Raw genomic sequence first — 21,411 nt, forward strand, 5'->3', positions numbered from 1 at the left:
GTCCCTGAGGTGGGTGTTCATACACTAACCACATGCTGTACCGCTCCCTCCTGAAGCTAACTGGGTGCTGAATGCATGCTTTACTGGGCAAACAGACTCACCCTGAAGAGGTTACAAACTCGCGTCATTTTCTTAATGTGAGTCATTGCTTGGTCTTTCAGGGGCCAGACTCCCTCTGGCTGAAAGATCTTAATGGGACAATTTCAATCACCTACAGGAGGGCTGGAGAGTGGACCGGGGTCTAGGACCCTCTTCTGAAATCCTTCTATATGTTTACTTTTAATCAGGGCCCACAGCCTTGCACTCATAGTAACTTGGCTCCCGGGTCCTCTCTGACAGGTGCTTTCAGGCTTTCTGGACGGATGATGGGACTACGGGGCTGTACTACAGATCAGACGGGCCACGAGTGCGGCCTTCCTCCACCAGCACCTCCACAACGGCCTCCAACAGCAGTGACGCGGTTTCTTGAAGGAGGCTGCAATGTGTCCATAATAAAAAGAACAATCAGGATGGGAAATTAGATGGGGTGGTGGAGAATGCAGGCATGGGTGAAAACAAGAGCAGGCTGATAAATGAAATCCTAGGATCTTTCTGCTTCTACCCAATGACATCATGTGAAAACCACTTAACTGTGGATCTGGAGTCAGGGATCTTTGTCATATCTATACCTCCCCAGAACATTTAAAACAAAACGTGAAATCTCCCTGGATAAAAATTCTTATTAAAAGAATAACTCTCTTCCTCAGAACGCTTTCCACTGAACTAAACTGCTCTGTGTCTGCCCACGGAATTCCTAGGTCTGTCCGAACGCTTTAAAACTATGCATCTCTGACAGCCAGTTTGCTAATCCTTAAAATAAAACAAGCTTTAAAAATAAGGGTGCTTCTCTTTTTTTAAGCAAGGATCTGTATGCTAATAACATGAAAATTATTACATTCTAAATTTGCCTCTAAGACATTCCTTACATACATTTATGACCAGCCTAAATAAACTTTACAGTCTGAATAATGAGCTGAATGGGCTTTGCTCTACATCGGGCAAATATGCTTTTATAGGTGAATAAAGTGGCTGATCTCCAGGCTCTGACCTCGGAAGCCTATTCCATTAAGCTGAGCAGGAAGGAAGCCATTCATTTCAGAAGTCTAGCATGGACAACCCTACATTAACTACTAATGAGTTCTAAGGCTTAAGGTAGTTCCACAAATGATTATTTCTGCACTCTGACAAATGATGGCCATTTAGCTTGCTTTTGCAGGGTGTCTAGATAAATGAAAAGAGGTTTTTCTTTTTTACGAAAATAAATCGTGGAGCATTAACACTCATAATAATTAACAAAGCAAGACGCGACGGAAGGAATGAATCAGGTCCTGAATCCTTTGACAGCATAATAAAAATCAACGTGTATTCAGGAAAGAGAAATACGAGTGAGAAATCCATTCGGACAAAAAATACAAAACTAAACTTTACACGATGAACTTAAAACCTTGGGGAAATTCCACAATGGGAGCCAAGAAATGGAAGCTATGGTGATTTTTTTTTTTTTTTTTTTTAGTTCAATTACCTACTCTCTATTAGCAGTACAGATAAATCACCTTACTTTCTTATTAGAAAACTGTATTAACATATAAAATGCATTATTAAGGAGTAAAATCTCAAATCTTTTTAAACTGGAAGCGGTTACTCATTGATTTCATGGGGTTATAGATGTTTGTGGTATCCAACGTAAAACTAACCTCTACTACGAGGCTTCATATCTCTCATGGAAGGGATACATGGAGTGGGCCAAGGTTCCCTTCTGTTTCACCTTAGTAAATACTTACTGAGTAGCTTTTGGGTGCCAGACAGTGTGGAGGGAGAGATGAGCCAAACACAGAATCTGTCAAACACCTTGCAAACCACACTATCATGGGCTAGCGAGAGAGACTCAAAACGCTGGAATTTGGAGAAAGATTTATGGGTATCATTATTAAAAATAAGATATTTTCAACCCTAAAGATAGTTGTGGAGCAAGCAGTTCTCTTGGGAAGTTAGGCTACTATCAAAACTTAAGATAACTAATCTCATAGAACATCTGCCAGAAGTCAATGAAGAATTTCCCTTTTGACAAGAAAAAACAAGTCCACCAAAAATCTGGGGATCCTATTTACAGCTCAGATTCTTGGAGCTTCCTTTAAAAGAGTCAAGTTAGAACCTGGTGGGGGCAAAGAGGTTAAATAATTTGCTGGGTGCTTTTAATTTCTCAGGTCCTTTATCAGATCAGTTTACACTCTTCTCGAATAGTAGTGCTATGGAAAGAACTCGATGGTAGATGGTCCTCCTTTCTTATTTGAGTCATTAAAAATCATTACCTTCTAAAGTTATTTTTGCAATGAGAGACAATAATAGCATGAGAATAGGATAGGCATGCTGTGAAAGATCAATCTGACTTGTAAAATACTCTGGACATGGGGCTAATGAACACTCATCATTTATTCATTTGGAGTGGCGTTAAATCAAATCACGTGCATTTCGTCATGTACACATTCCTTTGGCTTATATGAACTTTGTTCTTTAGCTGCCGTGAGCAGAATACATCAATCTCTATGCGAGACAAAAAGGGACTGAGATAGTTCTTTGTCTCCCACCCCTGAAAGCTCCCACATACAGGAAGGAAGTAATCCTATACAACAAAGCAAAGTTAGGAAGAGGTTAAGTGCATTTCGGAAAGTACAAAAACTTGCAGTTTGCTCCCTAAATAGCAATCTACCTCCTACCCCTCCTCCATTTACGTCTTTCTATTGCTTTAACATGGAGAAATCATTCAAGGAGACACGTCTCCTAGGATTTGTATGCCAGTAATAAGCACCTTCAAAAGAGGCCAGGAAACACAGGTACAGGTGCTAGCTGAGGACAACACAGGTACATGGAACACACACACGTCTTCCTGGCCACTGATGCCCATTTCCACAGGGTGGCAGGTGCCCAGGGTCACAGGCTGTGGACTTCTCTCACCTGATGAAACCCCAGAGGACTATATTCCCTCAGTAAAGAGAACCTTCCTTTGGGGTTGCTTTCACGGGTTAGTGTTGCTTCCGCGTTTGAGGGGGGCTGCCTTGTTTTTGTTTGGGACTCATGAACCCCTTCAGAAATTTTAGGAATGTACAGTTTGCTATTGTGAGGTGATATCATGAGGAAATGGCAATATAAAAAATGCTATATATTACATGATTATTATTAAATATTGCATTGAGAAACTGCACTTAAATCCAATGCATGGTAATTTCATAATATAAACAGGCGCATTTTAACCCTCCCCTAGGTAACAAACGGTGCTCACTATTTAGCTTACCCTTAGCATGAAGTCCACACCCTGTTGCGTGCGTCCGAGGTCGTCCGTAATTAGGCCTGAGTTTCCACCTCGGAAACCCCCTCTCTCAATTTTCCACCCTCCTTGCCCCAAACTGTCTGTAGCCTGCTGACTACGCCGGGCAGTTTTCAACTCGGAGTCCCCTCTCTGCTGACAGCCACTCCCTGGAAGGTCTCTTGTGGCATTAACACTGCTTGCTCTGTACTATGGGATTCTGCGTCCGCCTCCCTCTGGCTGCCCAGGAAAGACAGAGGCCATCTACAGAGGATGTGGGTGTGCACTTCACCCGGAGACGATGCACCACCTCTGAATTACACGTCTGCAAAGCCAGAATGGCAAACCCAGGGGCCATGGAACTGCAGCCTGGGCGTTAAGAACATCTTCTGTGTGAGGAGGGCAAGGAGATAAAGCACAGCTGTTACATGGGCGATGCGGTAGGGATACACTTGTATCTTCTATCTCATGTGTCCCCACAACCATGGTGGCAGGAGGCTGCCGACATGCCTGTTTTGCAGATCAGGAAACCCGAAAAGGCCATCCCAGGCTACCTCACTTACACTGGAAACCCTGCTGGAAACATCTAGACCACCTACTTCTTTCTGATCAAGTTGAAGAGAGGATTTTATTAAGTCTCGGAGTGCAGTTAGCTGTTTCTTTTCTTCATCCTGGGTCTGTTTTATCTGTGACAGAAAAACATGACTTTTATCATGTATCTTTATACATTTATGAGCAGAGTTTAATTCATCCAAATATACACCGGTCATTAAACAGTTCAATTACAGAGTTGATTTCCTCATTAAAGTTTTTGACACGAACTCATTTTTTTTTTTTTAAACGAACTCATTTTATATATGAAAGGCAGAATCTTCTCATCTTATGAAAGTATCAGTGAGTTTTAAAATTAGTGAATATGCACCATGCTTTCTCATTAAATAATACATCTAGGCAAGACAATTAAATCTGAAGTACCATTTCAAACAAAGTTAAGAAATAACATTGAGTCACTTGCTTCTGGTTTTTCAAAGGGTGGTAAGCAGGAATACCAGGACGTGATTAAATGGGTCAGAAGAACATGTTAAAAAGGACCAGAACCTAATGGGCTAATGTATATATGAAAGTTTACCCTTTGCCCTTGGGTAAGGACTGGTGGTACTTTTTTTTAATCAGCTGGAACTTACTGCAACCTGAACCATGTTAACTATTAAAAGACAATCGGAGGGGCGCCTGGGTGGCTCAGCCAGTTACGCGTCTCACTCCGGCTCAAGTCATGTCATGGTTCGTGGATTCGAGCCCTGCATCGGGCTATGTGCTGACAGCTCAGAGCCCGGACCCTGCTTTGCATTGTGTGTCTCCCTCTCTCTCTACCCCTTCCCAGCTCGTGCTCGGTCTCCCTCTCTCTCAAAAATAAGTAAACATTAAAAAAAAAAAAAAAAAAAAGACAATTGGAAAAAATACACAGCTTTGTGTAAAGTTACATAAAAATCTAAGGTATTATTCGTAACTCTGAAACCTTACTTCAACAGATGTGGGTTGTACTCATAAAAAAATACACTTTTCATATTATTTAGTACCAAGTGGTTTATGGGGAACACACTGGCCACTTCTACTCCTGCACTTAGTTTTTTCTCAAAGAGGTTTTTTGTGATTTTATTATAAAAGTGAAACCTAGGTATCAGACAAAAGAGAGAAAATACAGAACAAGCAAAAAAAAAAAAAAAATCATAAATGTGCCTACTGTGAGATAGTCTTAAGTTCTGTCCTTCTAGAGGCAAAACATCTGCAACACTGACTGCAGGACACTCACATGGGATGATGCTACAGGCCCCCAAAGGGAGAGCCTTCTAGAACCACTGGTAACATATCCCTGCTTTTCCTATGCCTCAAAAACATACTCTAGGATATCTGATCACTAACAACTTTGTGGTTAAACTGTTAGGTTTATACAGACACATCACTTACTCTTGCTTCTTTAAAGTTCTTCTACTATAGATTTCAAATTTCCTGATATTTAGCTACAAAAGCAACTTAAAATGCATGTATTTTATAAAATACTTACATTATATAAATCAGCAGCCAGTTTTTCAATGTACTGTTTCAATTTATCAGCCGTTTTCAAGCCATCTTGAAAGAAACTATGATGGAGAACACCACAAATTTACCAAAAGTAGAAAAAAAGAAATAAACCCTAGTCACCTGAAAAACCTATATATATTTACTCTCTGCCCACATAAGTTACACAAAACACTGTTTTTAAAGTTTATTTATTCTTTGAGAGAGAGAAGGAGAAAGAGAGAGCACGTGCACACAAGCTGGGGAGGGGCAGAGAGAGAGAGGGAGAGACAGATTCCCAAGCAGGCTTGTACTGTCAGTGCAGAGCCTGATGTGGGGCTCGATCTCATGAACTGTGAGATCATGACCTGAGCCAAAATCAAGAGTCAGATGCTTAGCCAAATGAGCCATCCAGGCGCCCCTACAGAAAACACTTATAAATGAATTTCAGTATTTTACAAAGATGCACCGACAAACAGGTCATGGGCACCATCTGACATGTGCTCGCAGCTATCACATAGACCTTGTGAATTATAGCTGTGGTCCCAACACAGTGATTTTGTGTGCATTCCCATCTATTTATAGAACCATTCTTCCTGGTGGTGCCATATTTGAATTCGAAAGAGAGAGACACACACATTAACCAGTGGAATATCATGAGGATGAATTAGACGTTGTAAGGAGAAGAGGGACTTTTCTAGAAACAAAGGTCTCAGGAAAGCTGGACATCTTTCAGTTCCCCAAAGACCCCTGGGTGCATGCTTGAAATCCAGGAAGTTGGATTGATGGCATCCTGCCCTGGGAACAACCAGACTGGCACCACCACACCCTGAATAATAATCAGCATTGACATGTTACGCGCATTCACGAGCTCAGCATGCCGTGCATTTTGGGTGTTATTTCGACAACTCCCTACAACAACCCCAAGGAGTGCACAAGCACTTCAATCTCATCTCCATTTCAGAGGATAAATGGAGGCACAGGCTGAGTCCCTGACTTGCTCACACAACTAGTTAAGTGGCAAAACGGGGATTCGGGGCCAGGTTCTGATTCTGACGCCCTTGCTCATGACTACCAAGCGAAGAGATTTCTTGTCTGACGCCTCCACTGAGGAGTCCCACTTGTTTCAGTGTTTAGAATCTTCTTTCCTTTCTTGGAGGCTCCTCTAACCCTGCCCCACAGCAGGTTATTTCTCCCTACGCTTCATCTGTTGCTGTCTCCCCACCAAAGAATGAGGTCCTTGAGGATGAGGGCTGTCTCATCTCTGGAACGCAGTGGGCCCAACACCAAGCAGATGCTCAGTGAGTGACTAAGAATAAGCACGACCAAGAAGTTTTAGGGCACATCTTGGGATGTATATATATCGGTACCAGAACTGGCCCTCCAACAAGCGATTACCGAAATCCGACACGTTCCAAAAAATTTTAAGGTTGACATATTCAGCTGAGAACCCTTACTAAAATAAGGAAGGGAAATACGATCTTCAGAAAGCCTTTGGCAACAGGGATGGGAGAAAGGAGAGCATTCTGGTTAACCATGCAACTGGAGACCTACATGTAAATTCTCCTCTTCTGCCATTTGACTGTTCACCACTGCTTGTCGGGATGAAAGTTAAACTTCTCGGTAGAGAATTGAATAACATTTATATACTGGCCCCTGAACATCTTGTCGGTTTTATCTCCTACCACTTTCCTTTAAAAAATATGAACTCTAGCCATGTTACATTTTTTTCCAGCAACTCCCCCGGCCTTTGCATATGCTGTTTCCCTGCTGAAATGCCCTTCCCTACTCCACTTCTACTGTGGCTCAGCTCAGTTGTTGCCTCCCTTGTCTTGCCTGTCCAGGGGATGGCATTTTTCAGCACTGGCTACACCCAGGCCGAATGCTAGCTTTAGAGGAGCCGGCCATGTTCTGTCCAGAGAAGGCTATTCATGAACATCAACCTGAACCAGCATCATCTACATTCAGGAAAAAGTGTTTGTCAAGGAGGCATTAACTTTGTACGGCTACAAAGTTAATCACAGCAAAACCAGTTCTGACCTCTGATACTTAGATAATTTCCGGAGAAAGTGTGTGAAGGCAGAACACATCAGTGTAAGGTGGATGCTGTCAGAACTCCCTACAACAGAAAAAGCAAGAGCCTTAGGGTCAGAGGATTATCGCCCAAAATCGGCTCCAGGATTTACTTGGGGTGGGACCCTGGTGAGTCACTTCTGCTCGTGTTACCTGTATTCAGTGGGGAGATAACACATATGAAATCCTTCCACAAAGCGCTGCAAAGTTAGGACGTGCTCAGCACATGTTAGCTTTCTTTCCTGGGGCTGCGTGGGTTTATCATGAGTCATGTCCTTCCCAGAAGGATACAGACTGGTCACAGATATGTTTGTAAAAGTGTCTCATTTTCACTCAACGTGAAAGGAATTTAATTACCATCTTTTTTTAAAGGTGAGTTTAAATGACAATGCTGTAGAGTGGGTTTTGCAACGGGATAGTCACTAGCAGCTAATTTAATGAAAGCTCAATAAATTTAAAATTCAGTTCCTGAAGTCTCAGTAGCCACACTTCAAGTGTGCAGCAGCCACACGTGGCCAGTGGGTACCATGTTAGACAGTAAAGAGTATCACCATTTCCATCATGGCAGAAAGTTCTTCTGGACAAACTGAAAAAACAAACTCAGATTTGAACAGCACATGGAAATATTATAAAACACACACATTTTAAGAAGAGGGAGGACACTGTTTTAGTTTGAGATGGCACTGATAAAAATGAAATGATAAAGTTATTTATCAGCAGCGAAAGCAAGCTGGAAGGGGGACAAATCCCTACTACTTCTAAGGCTGAAGGAACACCCCAAAAAGTCTGCTTTTTGCACTTGGATTCTTCAGAACATTATGAACAAAGACTCAGAAAAGTCAATATAATGAGAAATCATTTTAATCTATAATAGGATCCAATTTTTGTAAGTAAGTCATATACATAAACCCAGTAATCTGAGATTATAGGTTTTCTTTTTTGTTAGCTTCATTTGCTAATTATTTTCTAAAAAAGTTGAGATCTTAGGCAAAAAAAAAAAAAAAAAAAATTATAGAAAAAACCCCCGACATTTAGTCTGGAAGGCTGAGCTGAGCCCCTCGCAGAAAGTTATTTTAGCGCTGACTTCTGGTTTTGACTTCTGGTTTTTGGTGAGAAACCGGAGCAGGATGCAGGGGACAGGTGGCAGGGAGGACAAAATGGTCCTGAGGTTAGTAACACAGTCATGAGTGAGCAATGGCCAACGTGCTGTCAACTGTGCCCTCTCTGGTGACCCCTCCCCTCTGTGACTCAGCTGTGAGCTGGGTGGGCTCCGTGTCACAGTCCCCCGTCACCTGCCACAGCATCTCACTGGGGGCAGCTGGTTTCTGTGTCCCGTTTCCTTCCTCCACTTCAGCTGGCTCTGGTTCACTGGAAATGCGTGAACTTCAGAGTCAAAAGCAGATCATAGTCTGGCTCTAAGGCTCGCGGTATGTGGAACCCTGGGCAGATTACTGACCCTGTCTGAAAATGAGTCCGATCGTCTCCAAAGGCGGGACGTTTTCTGGCTTCCAGGAGCACCGGATGAGGTACTACACATGAAAGTGTTTTGTTAATTGGAAAATGAAGCCCAAGTGTCCGTTCTCATTACCTGCCACTCAACTTAAACACGTGAGCCTTCCCGGTAGAAGGCGAAATTACCTCTCTGACATCCCACTAGTCCCTTGGCCACTTTCTCTGTAAATTACTGAAATATAATGAGATCTCTGGAAAACAGACGATGATTAACAGTAATAATAATAATGGCAGTTGGCACATAATTGAGTATTTACTCTGTGTCAGTCACTCACTATTAGGACAATTAAGTATCCCCTTTCAAGTCTCATTAGAGGCCAACAAAGTAGATAATTATTATTATTAACCTGTAACAGACAAAATAACTGAGGCCAAGAGAGGTCAAGCCACTTAACAAGGGTCATCTAGTCATTAAGTGCAGAGTTGGGATTTGAGTGTAAATTTTCCTACCTCTGGAGCACAGGTAGTTAAACAAATCAGGCTGACCCGGGTCTACATCCTGGGTCTAAATCCACTGAGTAACAGCATAATATCTGAATCCCTGCATCTCTGTGTCCTCATACAGGAAATGGAGATAATCATATGTACCTTGGGAGAGTTCTTGTGAGCACCGCAATAATGTTCTTAAAACGCCAGGCACAGAGAAACAGTTCAAAACATGACGGCCACAGGCCAGCAAAATGAGCCTCATTACTTCTCTGACCTTAGGGACACAGCTGCATTGGCTTCACTTTTTAAATAAGCAGCTTGAAAGAAACAGGACCATAGTTTAATGACATAGAGTGCTAGAAAAATATAAGATGCCAACGGACAGTCAGAAGGACCCCCCCATTTATCCTGACAGGCTGTCACACACCCATCGCTGCAGAGTGCAAGCTCATGAACACTGAACACAACAGTCCCCCATCCACCGGGCAGAACACACCCTCCTCTGAGCGAGGCAGAGACTTCTCTAGCCTGAGAAAGTTGCTACCAACTTCACTTTTTACTCTGCTTATTTTGTCCAAACGATGGGAAAGGGAGACACTATGTTCTCTCTGCTTTTAACTTAATTAAAAAAAAATTTTTTTTTAACATTTATTTATTTTTGAGACAGAAAGAGAGCATGAACAGGGGAGGGTCAGAGAAAGAGGGAGACACAGAATCTGAAACAGGCTCCAGGCTCTGAGCTGTCAGCACAGAGCCCGACGCGGGGCTCGAACCCACGGACTGCGAGATCATGACCTGACCTGAAGTCGGACGCTTAACCGGCTGAGCCACCCAGGCGCCCCTAACTTAATTTAAAAGAAATAGAGATAGGAGTGTCTGCTACCCCCATCACACATTCTGCTCAGCTTAGAAAGCATTTGGCCAAAGGCTGAAATGCTCAGAGACAATAATATTATTTTCAAAAGAAGTCAGCATGTCCTGTAGTATCATAGAGCGTATCGTTCTTTAAAACAAATCAAATCATAGAACAAAACAAAAATAAGCGACTTCTTAAACACGTCAACCATCAATCCCACCTGAAAGCTTATTTCCAAGCTTTAGGTACTGATTTCCAGCTACCCAGGGTGACATTTCCTCCTAGATACATTCCTTGTGTGTCCTGTGGTACTGAAGAAACTTAATTAGTGTAAGTACTAATTAACTACAAATACATCTTGACAGTTCAAAGAGTGAGCCAAGAGTGATATGTTGGTATCTCATAAAAAGACTCTTTGGAATAGAGATGTCTAGGCCCGAGTCCAGGCTTACCAGATTCGGATTTCTGACAACTGAGAGCATGCACTCTGGAGTTACAGAGACCTGGGTTCAAGACTTGGTTCTGTCACCTGATTATAAGTTCCATGAGGTCATGGATCTTTGTTTTTGCTTTGTTGCTGTTTTCTGTGTTAAAAAAAAATGAGTTAAATTCACGTAACATGAAATTTACCATTTCAAAGTGTACAATTCAGTAGTTTTGAGTATATTCACAATGTGGTGCAACGGTCACCCTACCCAAGTCCAGAACATGTCTATCACCCCAAAAAGGAAACCTGCTCCTGTTAGCAGTGATTCTCAATTCTTCCTTTCCCCAGCAAACAATCACCTGCTTTCTGTCTCAGTGGACTTGTCTTTTTGGACATTTCATTTAAATGGAATCATATGATGTGTGGCCTTCCATGCCTGGCTTCTTTCCCTTAGAATAATGCTGGAGATGTTCATCCATGTTGTACCATGTATGTGGATTTGTAACCCTCCTGGGAGCTTCCTGGGTATGGTCTGAAAGTGGCCCCTGTCATCAGAGGGCAGGGAGAGACCCGAGAAAGCATCAGGCCACTCCAGGTTGGTAGGTGGCAGTTTTAATGACAGTGAAGGGAGCTTATGTTCGCGGGTTGTCTTGGGAGGCAGCAAGGTGCCTGGATCCCTGTACCTGCCTCCAAATCTCGGAAGTTTACAAAGAGGCCCTACCTGTGCTCAGTCATGTATATACCATGCAGGTATTTGCAACAGCACATCACCATCTCAAGGCTATGTCCTTGGGGCAGCCTCTGGGAGTGGTAAAGGCATGTGGGGAGGCCACATTCCAAGGACTGGGGAAGGTGAGGAGCATCTGAGTGCCCAGGTCCATCTTGCTGGGCAGTCAGCAGTCGTGTTTCTTTGGTGACGTCTCCCTACGTGGTCTGAATACTGCATTCTCTTTTATGGCCGAATAATACTCCATTGCATTGCTACACAGTATTTTGTTTGTCGGTTCATCAGTTGATGGATAGTTGGGTGTTTCCACGTTTTGGCTATTGTGAATAATGATGCCATAAACATGTATGAACCCATTTTTGCTTAAATATTTGTTTTTAATTCTCCTGGGTACAGGCCTAGGAGTGGGACGGCAACATTAAACGATCCTCAGCTTTCCGTTCTCAGGCGCTGTCGAGCTGTCTTCTGAAGCAGCTGCACCAGTTTGGAGAGATGGAAATCTCTCTGCGGTGTCCTGAAGGCTCCAACTTCTCCACAGTCTCGCCAAGACCTATTTTCCACTTTGTCGTCGCTATTGTTTTTCAAATACTGCCACCCTAGTTCGTACGAAGTGGTATCTCATTGTGGTTTTAATGTGCATTTTCCCCAGTGACTGATGATGTTGAGACTTTTTTCTTGTGCTTTTGGCCACTGTGTCTCTTTTCTGGAGAAATGGCTATTCAAATTTTGTGCCCATTTTTAAACTGGGTTATATTTTTGTTGTTGAGCTGTAAGAGTTCTTTATATATTATGGATACTAAACCCTTATCGGAGAAATGACTTGCAACTATTTTCTTCCCATTCCGTGGGTTGTCTTTTTGTTTTCTTAATAGTGTCCGTTCCCTCACTAAACCTTTCACTTTTGAAGTCCAATTTACTTATGTTTTTGCTTTGGTTTCTTTTCTATTGCGCATTTTGACACACGTTTACTGAGCATCTACTGAATGAGTGAACGTGCCTCTGGGCAAGTTACTCATCCTTCCTGAGCGACACTTTCCCTACTGCTTTCGACGAAGGTTAGCTGTTATGGTTTTTAAATTAAGGGTAATAGAAGAATGTTTGTAAGTGCTTGTGATCCTACAGACAGATCATAATGATACTTGCTAGGTATCCTTGCTAGGGAAAAGGAGCGAGCAGCAGGAGAACGCATTTGTCCCGAAACTAGGATGTTCCCCACAATGTTCGTGTCTGAAAGTGAGGAGCGAATGGTGCAGGTGAGCTGAAATGGCTAGCAAAGAGTCACAAGCTCTTCTTTTCTGCTCCCTTTGTTTTTCCATTACAGCAGCTGCATATTCCCACTGGGGTGCTGGACTATCCAAGGTGCTGCAAGAGCAAGTTCGCTTTGGGGCACCACCTGACTTTGCACTGAACATCATTTGGGAAACTGGAATAGGTACTTTGAATATGAAATCACGGTCTCTGAGTTAAGTAGAGATGCTTTACAAGTCTATTATATGTCTATTAAGGGTTTTTGAGGGATTGCCTGAAGGAGGAAAGAGTAAGAGTCCTCTAAGAACACTACCCTTGGGGCACCTCGGTGGCTCAGCCGGTTGACTGATTCTGACTTTGGCTCAGATCATGATCTCCCGGTCTGTGGGTTCAAGCCCTGCACCGGGCTCTGTGAAGACCGCTCAGAGCCTGGAGCCTGCTTCGGATTCTGTGTCTCTCTTTCTCTCTGTCCCTTCCCCACTTGCGCTCTGTCTGTCTTTAAAATAAATAAACATTAAAAAAAATTTTTTTTTTTAAATAAAGAATACTACCCTGGCTTTTCGCTGTGTGGGCATTCTTGAGGTTCAACCATGAGGCAGCTAGGGCTGAATCCCATTCGAACTCACTTTACTCCTTGATGTTTTTGGATACCTCTCCCCACAAAGGTTTTACTGTGTAGGGTTTCCTCCTGCTGATCTCTCTCTGCCCCCCGTGTGGCGGGGGGGAGAACTCTTCTCCCAGATTTCAACGGCCGGATGCTAGCCATCCCCCAAGTCTAATCCCGACCGCGACCACCCCTTCAAGGAGCTCTCCTCAGTGCCCCTGGATGAAAGTCTCCCCTTTTCCTAATGCCCATGTCATCTGTTCCTTCCTGGGCCCACTGTGATGACGATGTTCCAACTTACTTCCTGTATCAGACAATTAACTCCTAAGGGTACAGTCTTGTTTCGTCTTTGTACCCCAGAACCTACAAAGCTCCTGGCCTTTGTCAGGAGATTGATAAATAGCTCTGGAAAGGGAAACAGCCGGGAATGGCCGAATAAAGGGAGGATGTGTTAGCTCTATAGGTCAGAAGTGCTCTTCTTTCTACCTTTACCGACTACTTGTAAAAGTAGTTTGCAAAACATCTTACAGTTTGGAAAACTCATGTTAGTGGAGGTTAAACCCTTCTGCACAGACTAAGAGAATGTGAGATCAAAAGAGACTTCTGGGGCGCCTGGCTGGCTCAGTTGGTAGAGCATGTGACTCTGGATCTCAGGGTCATGAGTTCGAACCCCACGTTGGGCGTAGAGCTTACTAAAAAAAAAAAAAGGAAAGAGAGAGAGATTTCTAAAATTAGGTGTCCAGATTTGCTGCCCAAGTACTGTAACTGAGAAGCTCACTTATTTCTTAAGGTGGCAAAGCAATGGTATGTTTCTAGGAAAACAAGTTGTTGAAAGGTGAAAATTCGACCCTAGACTCAAATAAGGGGCCACCACAACGCATTTCAAAGTTTCCTATGTGCCCCACTGAGCTATAAAGCCAAAGGTTAGATCAGTTCTTTTGTGTGAGGCTTCCACAAGCAAACTTTATCTTACAAACATGAAATTGTTTCCACGTCGATGGATTATTTTTATATGTGAAACCCATTCATTATACAAGGTAGAGTTTGCTTTGAAGGGCAGGAAAAAGTTAGCAAGGGCAATTTATGTAAATAACTATTTGATCATTAAAATTTTTCCCGAAGAGAAACAATTCTGTACAATATGTGCACACAGACATGGTTTCAGGAGCCCTCGGGCTCTGAGAGTAGTCGGCACATACACTGTGGCCGGCACCAGGCTAGGCGCCCCACATGCACTATTCTCATTTAATTCTCACATCTACGAACCTGAGTCCCACCTGACAGATGAGGATACTGAGGTGTAGAGAAGCACCCGATGAAGATCACATGGTCACCAGGCTGCGGAGCCAGGGTCCGAACTCATCTTTCTGTCTGACTCATGCCTTGTGTGTGTCCCACAGTAATAACGCTGACTTCCCCACGTCTCAGTTGAATGCAAAGATGTTCTTAGAACATTAAAAATTGGGGGGCACCTGGGTGGCTCAGTAGGTTAAGTGTCTGACTTCGGTGCCAATCATAATCACACAGTTTGTGAGTTCGAGCCCCGCATCAGGCTCTGTGCCGACATCTTGGAGCCTGGAGCCTGCTTCCGATTCTGTGTCTCCCTTTCTCTCTGCCCCTCCCCTGCTCATGCTCTGTCTCCCTCTCTCGCAAGAATAAATAAATATTAAAAAAAAATTTAAAAATGGGCATGTTTTCACATAAAACTCTATGAGAAAACCGTGAAAGCTAATCCAGTAAGTCAACAAGAAGTAAATAAGCAAATGAAATGCCAGAGAATCTCAAAGAGAATAAAAATGCAATGTTCATAAATAAAAATGGTGCTGGTATAGAACAATGGATCGTTCTCAAAGCATACCTCTAATTACACAGGCATTCAAGTAAGGAGGCTAAGTATTCTTTTTTAAAAAAGCTTTTTTAAAAAAATGTTTATATTTGAGAGAGAGAGAGAAAGAGAGAGAGAGCATGCGCGCATCAGTGGGGGAGGGGCAGAGAGAGAGGGAGACACAGAATCTGAAGCAGCCTCCAGGCTCTGAGCTGTCAGCACAGAGCCCGATGCAGGGCTCGAACTCATGGACTGTGAGATCATGACCTGGGCCGAAGTTGGATGCTTAACTGACCGAGCCACCCGGGTGCCCCATAGAGGCAAAGTATTCTTAATGTCCAAGGTATTTAATTTTGTCTAATTCAGATGATGAAAAAAAAAATCCAAGTAGGTATATGTGGTACAAATGAGCCAGTAATAGGTAAGATGCCAAGTACGGGAGGAGGGGGAGGGGGTCACCGAGAAGGCCTCTGCAGTGACAGGGATATATGGATCTGTGGCCAGAGCAGGGCCAATGTTAGGATTTGTTAAGTAAGACAGCATTTTTGAGTAACAGTTGCACTGATAGGAGTTACTGATTTACAGAAAACGACGAAGATGGAAAGATCATACGAGTTCCTACCATGTGGCTGTGGAAGGTTATATGGGTACGTACAGCGACCAAATGAAGAGCAGAAAGAAAGGAACATAAGAAAGGCAAAGAAGTAAAGGGGGTCCTTCCTGGGGCTAACAATCACGACCGCCATGTTCCACTTACTTGCACTGAGCGTGGTAATACTTTATAAGATTCTGCAGCAGGTCCACACCCTTTTTGGTCTTGATTTCATTAACTTTAATGAGATACTGTGGAAATAAAACAGAATTGTATGTTGACTGTTACAGACAGGGTTTCCCAGTCCTGGGTCTGGGGAGCAGAATACCGATCGTGAATCTGCACAAGCTACTGAACCTTGGCTGCCTTCAGACAGGGGGAGTTTCATTTGGGGAATGACGATCAGGCACAGTCACGAGTGTACAAACGACATGATTAGAGTGTTAATGGTTTACAACACTCCAGATTAGTTTACTCTACAAGCAGAAATCAAACACAGCAAAACATTCTAGAATGTTTGATTATTTCCCCCTGGTGCAGTGGATCTCAAACTTAGAGTTCACATGATCGAAACCTGAAAGACAGGTCGTTCTTGGCAGAAAATCAGTAAAATTGCACTCTCTTTATGGAATATGCGGTGAGGTACTGAAACTTTTAGGAAGAGTTTCCGGTACTCAAGAATGAAAGAGTAAGAAAAATTAACGTTACAATAACCTGTTATTAATCAAGCAGTTAATGAACACTACTAGCTCTGATTTTTACCAGTATCCAAGACTTTCTGTTGATATTGTTTGCTTTTTTTTTACTTGTTTTATTATAAAGAAGTGCATACGAGCAGACAGGTTCAAGAAGAAGCTAAAAGGTTGAAGAGGAGGAAAAAAAGAGTATTTTTTTAAAAAAAGAAACACTTAAAATTGAGAAAATTCTATCCGTTTTAGTATTTTTGGAAAACTGATAAAGGAACTGTTACACGTTAGCGTCAGAATGGCAGGACGCCAGGTCAAGGAGGACCAGCGCTCGCTGGGAACCCAGTTTGAGAACCGCTGCTCAAAGTTTAAGGGAACATGCTTTCATTACATTTCTTTCATGAACTCAGACTTTCTTCATGACTACTTTATTTCAGCTTTCATTCCACTGGACACATGGTTAAAAAAGACACATGCTCTTAACCTGGATCAGTAAGGCTTCATGTTCACCAGTGTTACTCCTCACCAGATGTTTTTTTCCACACTCACTCACAAGCAACATTAAAGTTCTCACCAAAGAATCCTGTTTTGGCATAAACAGCCCCACAGGACCAAGGCTCAAAATATGAGACAACAGTGAAATGGCGGATCCCAAAAGGCTTGGAGAAAAACGGAGACGAGAACCCTTAAGAAACGGTCCCCTCCTCTAATAACCAAACAGCCTGCAGTTAAGCAGAAAAACTGCTGACTAGCAGGAAAGATCACAGTTAACCAAACGCCAGGCAAATGCTTGCAAAAGCTGTTCTTACTTCGCACATTTGGAGCTGGAAGAGGCGTCTCTCCTTCTCCATTTCTTCTGCGATCTCGGCTCCCGTGATCTCCGTGCGGATCATTCCATGCTGCTTTGCGTGCTCTCTCTTCTCCTTCTCAATTTTTGTACTGTAATTAAAGATGCCATCATTTAAAAACAAAAACAAACATTCCTGTCTTTCCTTTTTGTCTTCCCTTTAACAAGAGTCACTGATTGTTTCTTACTAAAGGTTAAGCAGCAGGAACTCTTAAGTCGGTAACGTTGATGGAAAGTAACATTCAAAGAGAACACACATCGTATAAATTTTCACCTAGGAAACCTTGCCTTTTAAGTCTGATCTTACACATGGATGAATTCTTATACATTCTCTCACATTTTGGTCTGCATGAAAAAATTCTGACAGTTGATTTTTTTCTTGGGTAAAGTACGTTACTCATCGATGAAAAAGTATCAGAAAGTTGGAGACCTTAGGTGTATCCTGATTGCCAACAGATTAAGAGTCTGAGAATTATTTCAGGACAATCAAAGCGCATAGTGGGCATGCACAAAAAGTAGTCAAAGGTAATTTCCGATATTCTTCTAAACCTGGGCCATTTCCATATCCCCATAACACACTTTAATCATTCCATCGTCTGGCAGTGGCCTGCACAAAATAAGGATGGGAGAGATCCTAATCTACAATTTGGAATCCCTCTCTGGCCTTTGTTGCTTCCAGATTGCCATCATATACATCACTAGACACGGGGCTCAGGGAGCTGAATGGTGCCAGAAGACACAGTTCTGGATATTGACATTTAGAATGTTCCTGAAAAAAAAAGCTGTCTTGACATCCTAACACCTAAAACCCAAGGAGGCAGCTCACTGCGTTCTTGACAAGCCCTGTTGATGTACAGGAGCCTTCTATCAACTTTTGGCTGCTTTACTCTGAAATATGAATGGGTGGTGAAAGATGATAAGGTAACTGAGGAAAGGCTCCAAAATGAAAGCAGGGGTTCAAAATAACAAGTCAGGGAGTGGGTAGGCGGTGGTGAGAGAACCAGGGGCAGTAAGAGAGAAACTACTTTATAAAATATAATCAAATCCTCAGAAAGGTAAAATAGTGTATCTATGAAACAAGAAGAAGAAACTATACAAAGGCCACCAAAAACTCCCAATGAACTGAGAAAAAGGGCTTTGGAAATTTAAAATATGATAGCCAAATTAAGAAAGTCAACTGAGGGATGCCTGGATGGCTCAGCTGGCTAAGTGTCGGACTTGGGCTCAGGTTGTGATCTCATAGTTTGTGAGTTCGAGTCCCGCATCTGCGGTCAGTGCAGAGCCCACTTTGGGTCAGAGCCTGCTTTGGATCCTCTGTCTCTCTCTTTCTGCCCCATCACCTGTTCTCTCTCTCTCTCTCTCTCAAAAATAAATAAAACATTAAAAAAAAAAAGATGACTGTGGGATGCCTGGGTGGCATCCGACTTCAGCTCAGGTCATGATCTCACAGTCCATGAGTTCAAGCCCCACGTCGGGCTCTGTGCCGACAGCTCGGAGCCTGGAGCCTGCTTCGGATTCTGTGTCTCCCCCTCTCTCTGCCCCTCCCCCACTCATGCTCTTTAAAAACTTGAAGAACTTGAAAAAAAAGGTTTAAAAAAGTCGACTGAAACAGTGAGAATAAAAGGTTGAAAATAATCTAAAACAGAACATAGGCAAATAGAACAGAAAAGAGAGAAAAATTATAAGAACAACCTAGAGAATCCAACATTATATGGCGAAGCCTTTTCGGAGAATAAACAGAAAAGAAACCAGATGGGAGGAATGATAAGAAACATTTTGGGAACTACAGAGCTAAAAACTGCAAAGAGAAGGTCAATGAAGAAACTTCGTAGAACATTAAAAAAAAAAAAAAAAAAAGACTTTCACATTTTCTAACTGAAAATAAATGAACCCCTTCCCCAAACCCCACACAAAGAAATGGGAGCAAATATGATTATAAAATGAGAGGATTTATATTCAGCCAAACTCTCATTCTGTGTGATGCAGAATGAAGATATTTCTGGACATGGAAAAATCTGAAAATTTTCCCTCCTTGAGAGCCGTTCCCTGGAAACGAGTGGAAGTGGTGTGCCAGCCAAATATGGGCCCATGCCAGGAAGGAGGAAGGAGGAGAGCTACCATGAAGGGGCAGCCCAGGACGACAGTTGTGCTGCTGAGCAAAAGGGCTCTGGAGGGAATCTCCAGGACAGAACAGACGGGACTGCCAGACAACCTAACGATAACAGATCTATAATCGTTGTTACAACATACATAGTGTATGTTCTAAACAGAAACACTATTATTTTGTTTTAAACAGAAACATTCATAGGTGTTGGACATCAGTTCTAACAGATAACAAAAGATCACAAACGTTTCCAGCAGTAGGAGGCAAATGAAATGAGGCAATTATTTCACTAAGGGAAAGCAGAAAATGGTACGATGAGAATGGAAAGTCCATTATAACACCATTTGATGGGCACTGAATATTTACAGCCACAGAAGTTGTTCACACTGACAACTGGTTTATCCATAAACTGTGGTATTAACCACACTGGATGAACAGGGATGGGGGTGGGAAAGCCACGGGGGGTAGTTGTGCGAGGGAGCTGAGCCCTCATGTGCTGTGGCTGCACAGCAGGTGCACCAGGAGGAAACAGCAAGAGAACACAGAGGAACAGAGACAAACCAGCCAGGGAACAGGAGAGGGACTCAAAGGACAGGATGGGTGGGGCTGAGGACCACCGTGTCTTTCCATGAAAAGCACGTCCATTGCCTACATAAGATCCCCTCCTCCCGTTCCTCGTTAGGAAAAGAATCCTCATTATCAGGTGCAGCACAGACTTGGGAAGGCAGCAGGGACATTCTTACAGTGGTGTGACACAGAAGTGTTCTGTGACACAGAAGTGTGTTCTGTGACACAGAAGTGCTGTGAACGGTGCCTGGTCTGCCCTAGACGCTCTACTCGGATAGACTCTTGTCGAGGCCATTATTATTGGAGTTTCTATTCTATGCAGAGTCCGTCTTAACCGTTGCAAGCGCTATTTAATGCTTTCTTTTATGTATGGGTGTTATTTTGACCAAGTACTATTTGATGGTTTAAAAAACTTGCTAGAAACAACTGACTGGCCAACTGTATGTCTGTCAACAGGCAATTACTTCAACATATTATGTTATCTTGTCTTCACAGAAGCCTTGAGAAGTGGTTAACGCTTCTATGGTTTTACAGGTGAGGATCATCAAAGTTAAGTATCTTGGCTCAAAGTCACAAAGCCAGGAAGTGGCACCACTGAGATTCTCCCATGGTCTCTGACTCCCCAGTGTGTGGTCTAAACTATTATGCCTCACTGCCTCCCGGGTTCTAAATGGAAGACCACAGCCCAGCCTCCTGGTTATCAAAGCTAATAAATTAACTTCTTTTTTTTTTTGTATGTTGTTTTGTTTTCTGTAATTCATAATCAAATGAGCCCTATCACATCAAATAATCAAACATTTGGGGTTTTTTTTTTTCTTCTTATACCACTATACATGGTGAGGAAGAAGCATATCTTAGGAAAATCATTTGTTGATAGAGGTTTATTTTATTTATTTATTTATTTTTATTAATTTATTTCTTAATGTTTATTTATTTTTGAGAGGGAGAGAGAGACAGAGTGTGAGTCAGGGGAGGGGCAGCGAGAGAGGGAGACACAGAATCCAAAGCAGGCTCCAGGCTCCAAGCTGTAAGCACAGAGCCCGATGTGGGGCTCGAACTCGCAAACTGAGAGATCACAACCTGAGCCGAAGTCAGACGCTCAACCGACTGAGCCACCCAGGTGCCCCGATAGAGGTTTATTAAAAAAGAAAAATAAAACAACAACCTTTTGGTGAAATCCTAAAATCACGACCCACTTAAATGATGAATCCTGATACACATTTCCAGATCTGGATAATTCTTTCATTCCTGCAGCAACTATTCCCTATGCACGAGCTATGTGCCCAAGGTACTGCTAGGGGTAGGCACTGGGAGATTAACACCAAACGCGAGGACGATATGGTCACTGCACTCACCGGGGTCAGATGCCAGAGGACAATACAGACTAGTGAGCAACCAGACAAGTCTGAGTACAGTTGAGCAAAGCGCCATGAAGGGCACCTAGATCGTCCTAGAATGGTTTCTGCTCCAGGACATTCATAATACTGACCACCAGGTCTTGTGCCAACTGTATTTTTAT

The 21,411-nt window shown here is 42.8% G+C and overlaps 1 protein-coding gene and 1 non-coding gene across 3 annotated transcripts in view; one reads left to right on the forward strand and one right to left on the reverse strand.

The window, feature by feature from the left end:
• The window catches only part of ASAP1 (ArfGAP with SH3 domain, ankyrin repeat and PH domain 1), a 346,825-nt gene that overhangs the window by 75,871 nt on the left and 249,543 nt on the right, over positions 1–21,411 (reverse strand). For both annotated transcript variants that reach the window (XM_053896107.1, XM_053896106.1), the window contains exons 8-11: positions 17,184–17,313; positions 15,854–15,939; positions 5,403–5,478; positions 3,940–4,026 (exon numbers count right to left, since the gene is read on the reverse strand). In XM_053896107.1, coding sequence (XP_053752082.1) covers positions 3,940–4,026; positions 5,403–5,478; positions 15,854–15,939; positions 17,184–17,313 — 379 coding nt within the window. The remainder of the gene's footprint in view (positions 1–3,939; positions 4,027–5,402; positions 5,479–15,853; positions 15,940–17,183; positions 17,314–21,411) is intronic.
• On the forward strand, positions 13,882–13,954 carry TRNAQ-CUG (transfer RNA glutamine (anticodon CUG)). Its single transcript has one exon. It is a non-coding gene; the product is annotated as a tRNA-Gln (tRNA).

Source organism: Panthera pardus, unplaced genomic scaffold, assembly GCF_024362965.1.
Source record: "Panthera pardus isolate Hobbes unplaced genomic scaffold, ASM2436296v1 HiC_scaffold_7, whole genome shotgun sequence".
Classification (NCBI taxonomy): domain Eukaryota; kingdom Metazoa; phylum Chordata; class Mammalia; order Carnivora; family Felidae; genus Panthera; species Panthera pardus.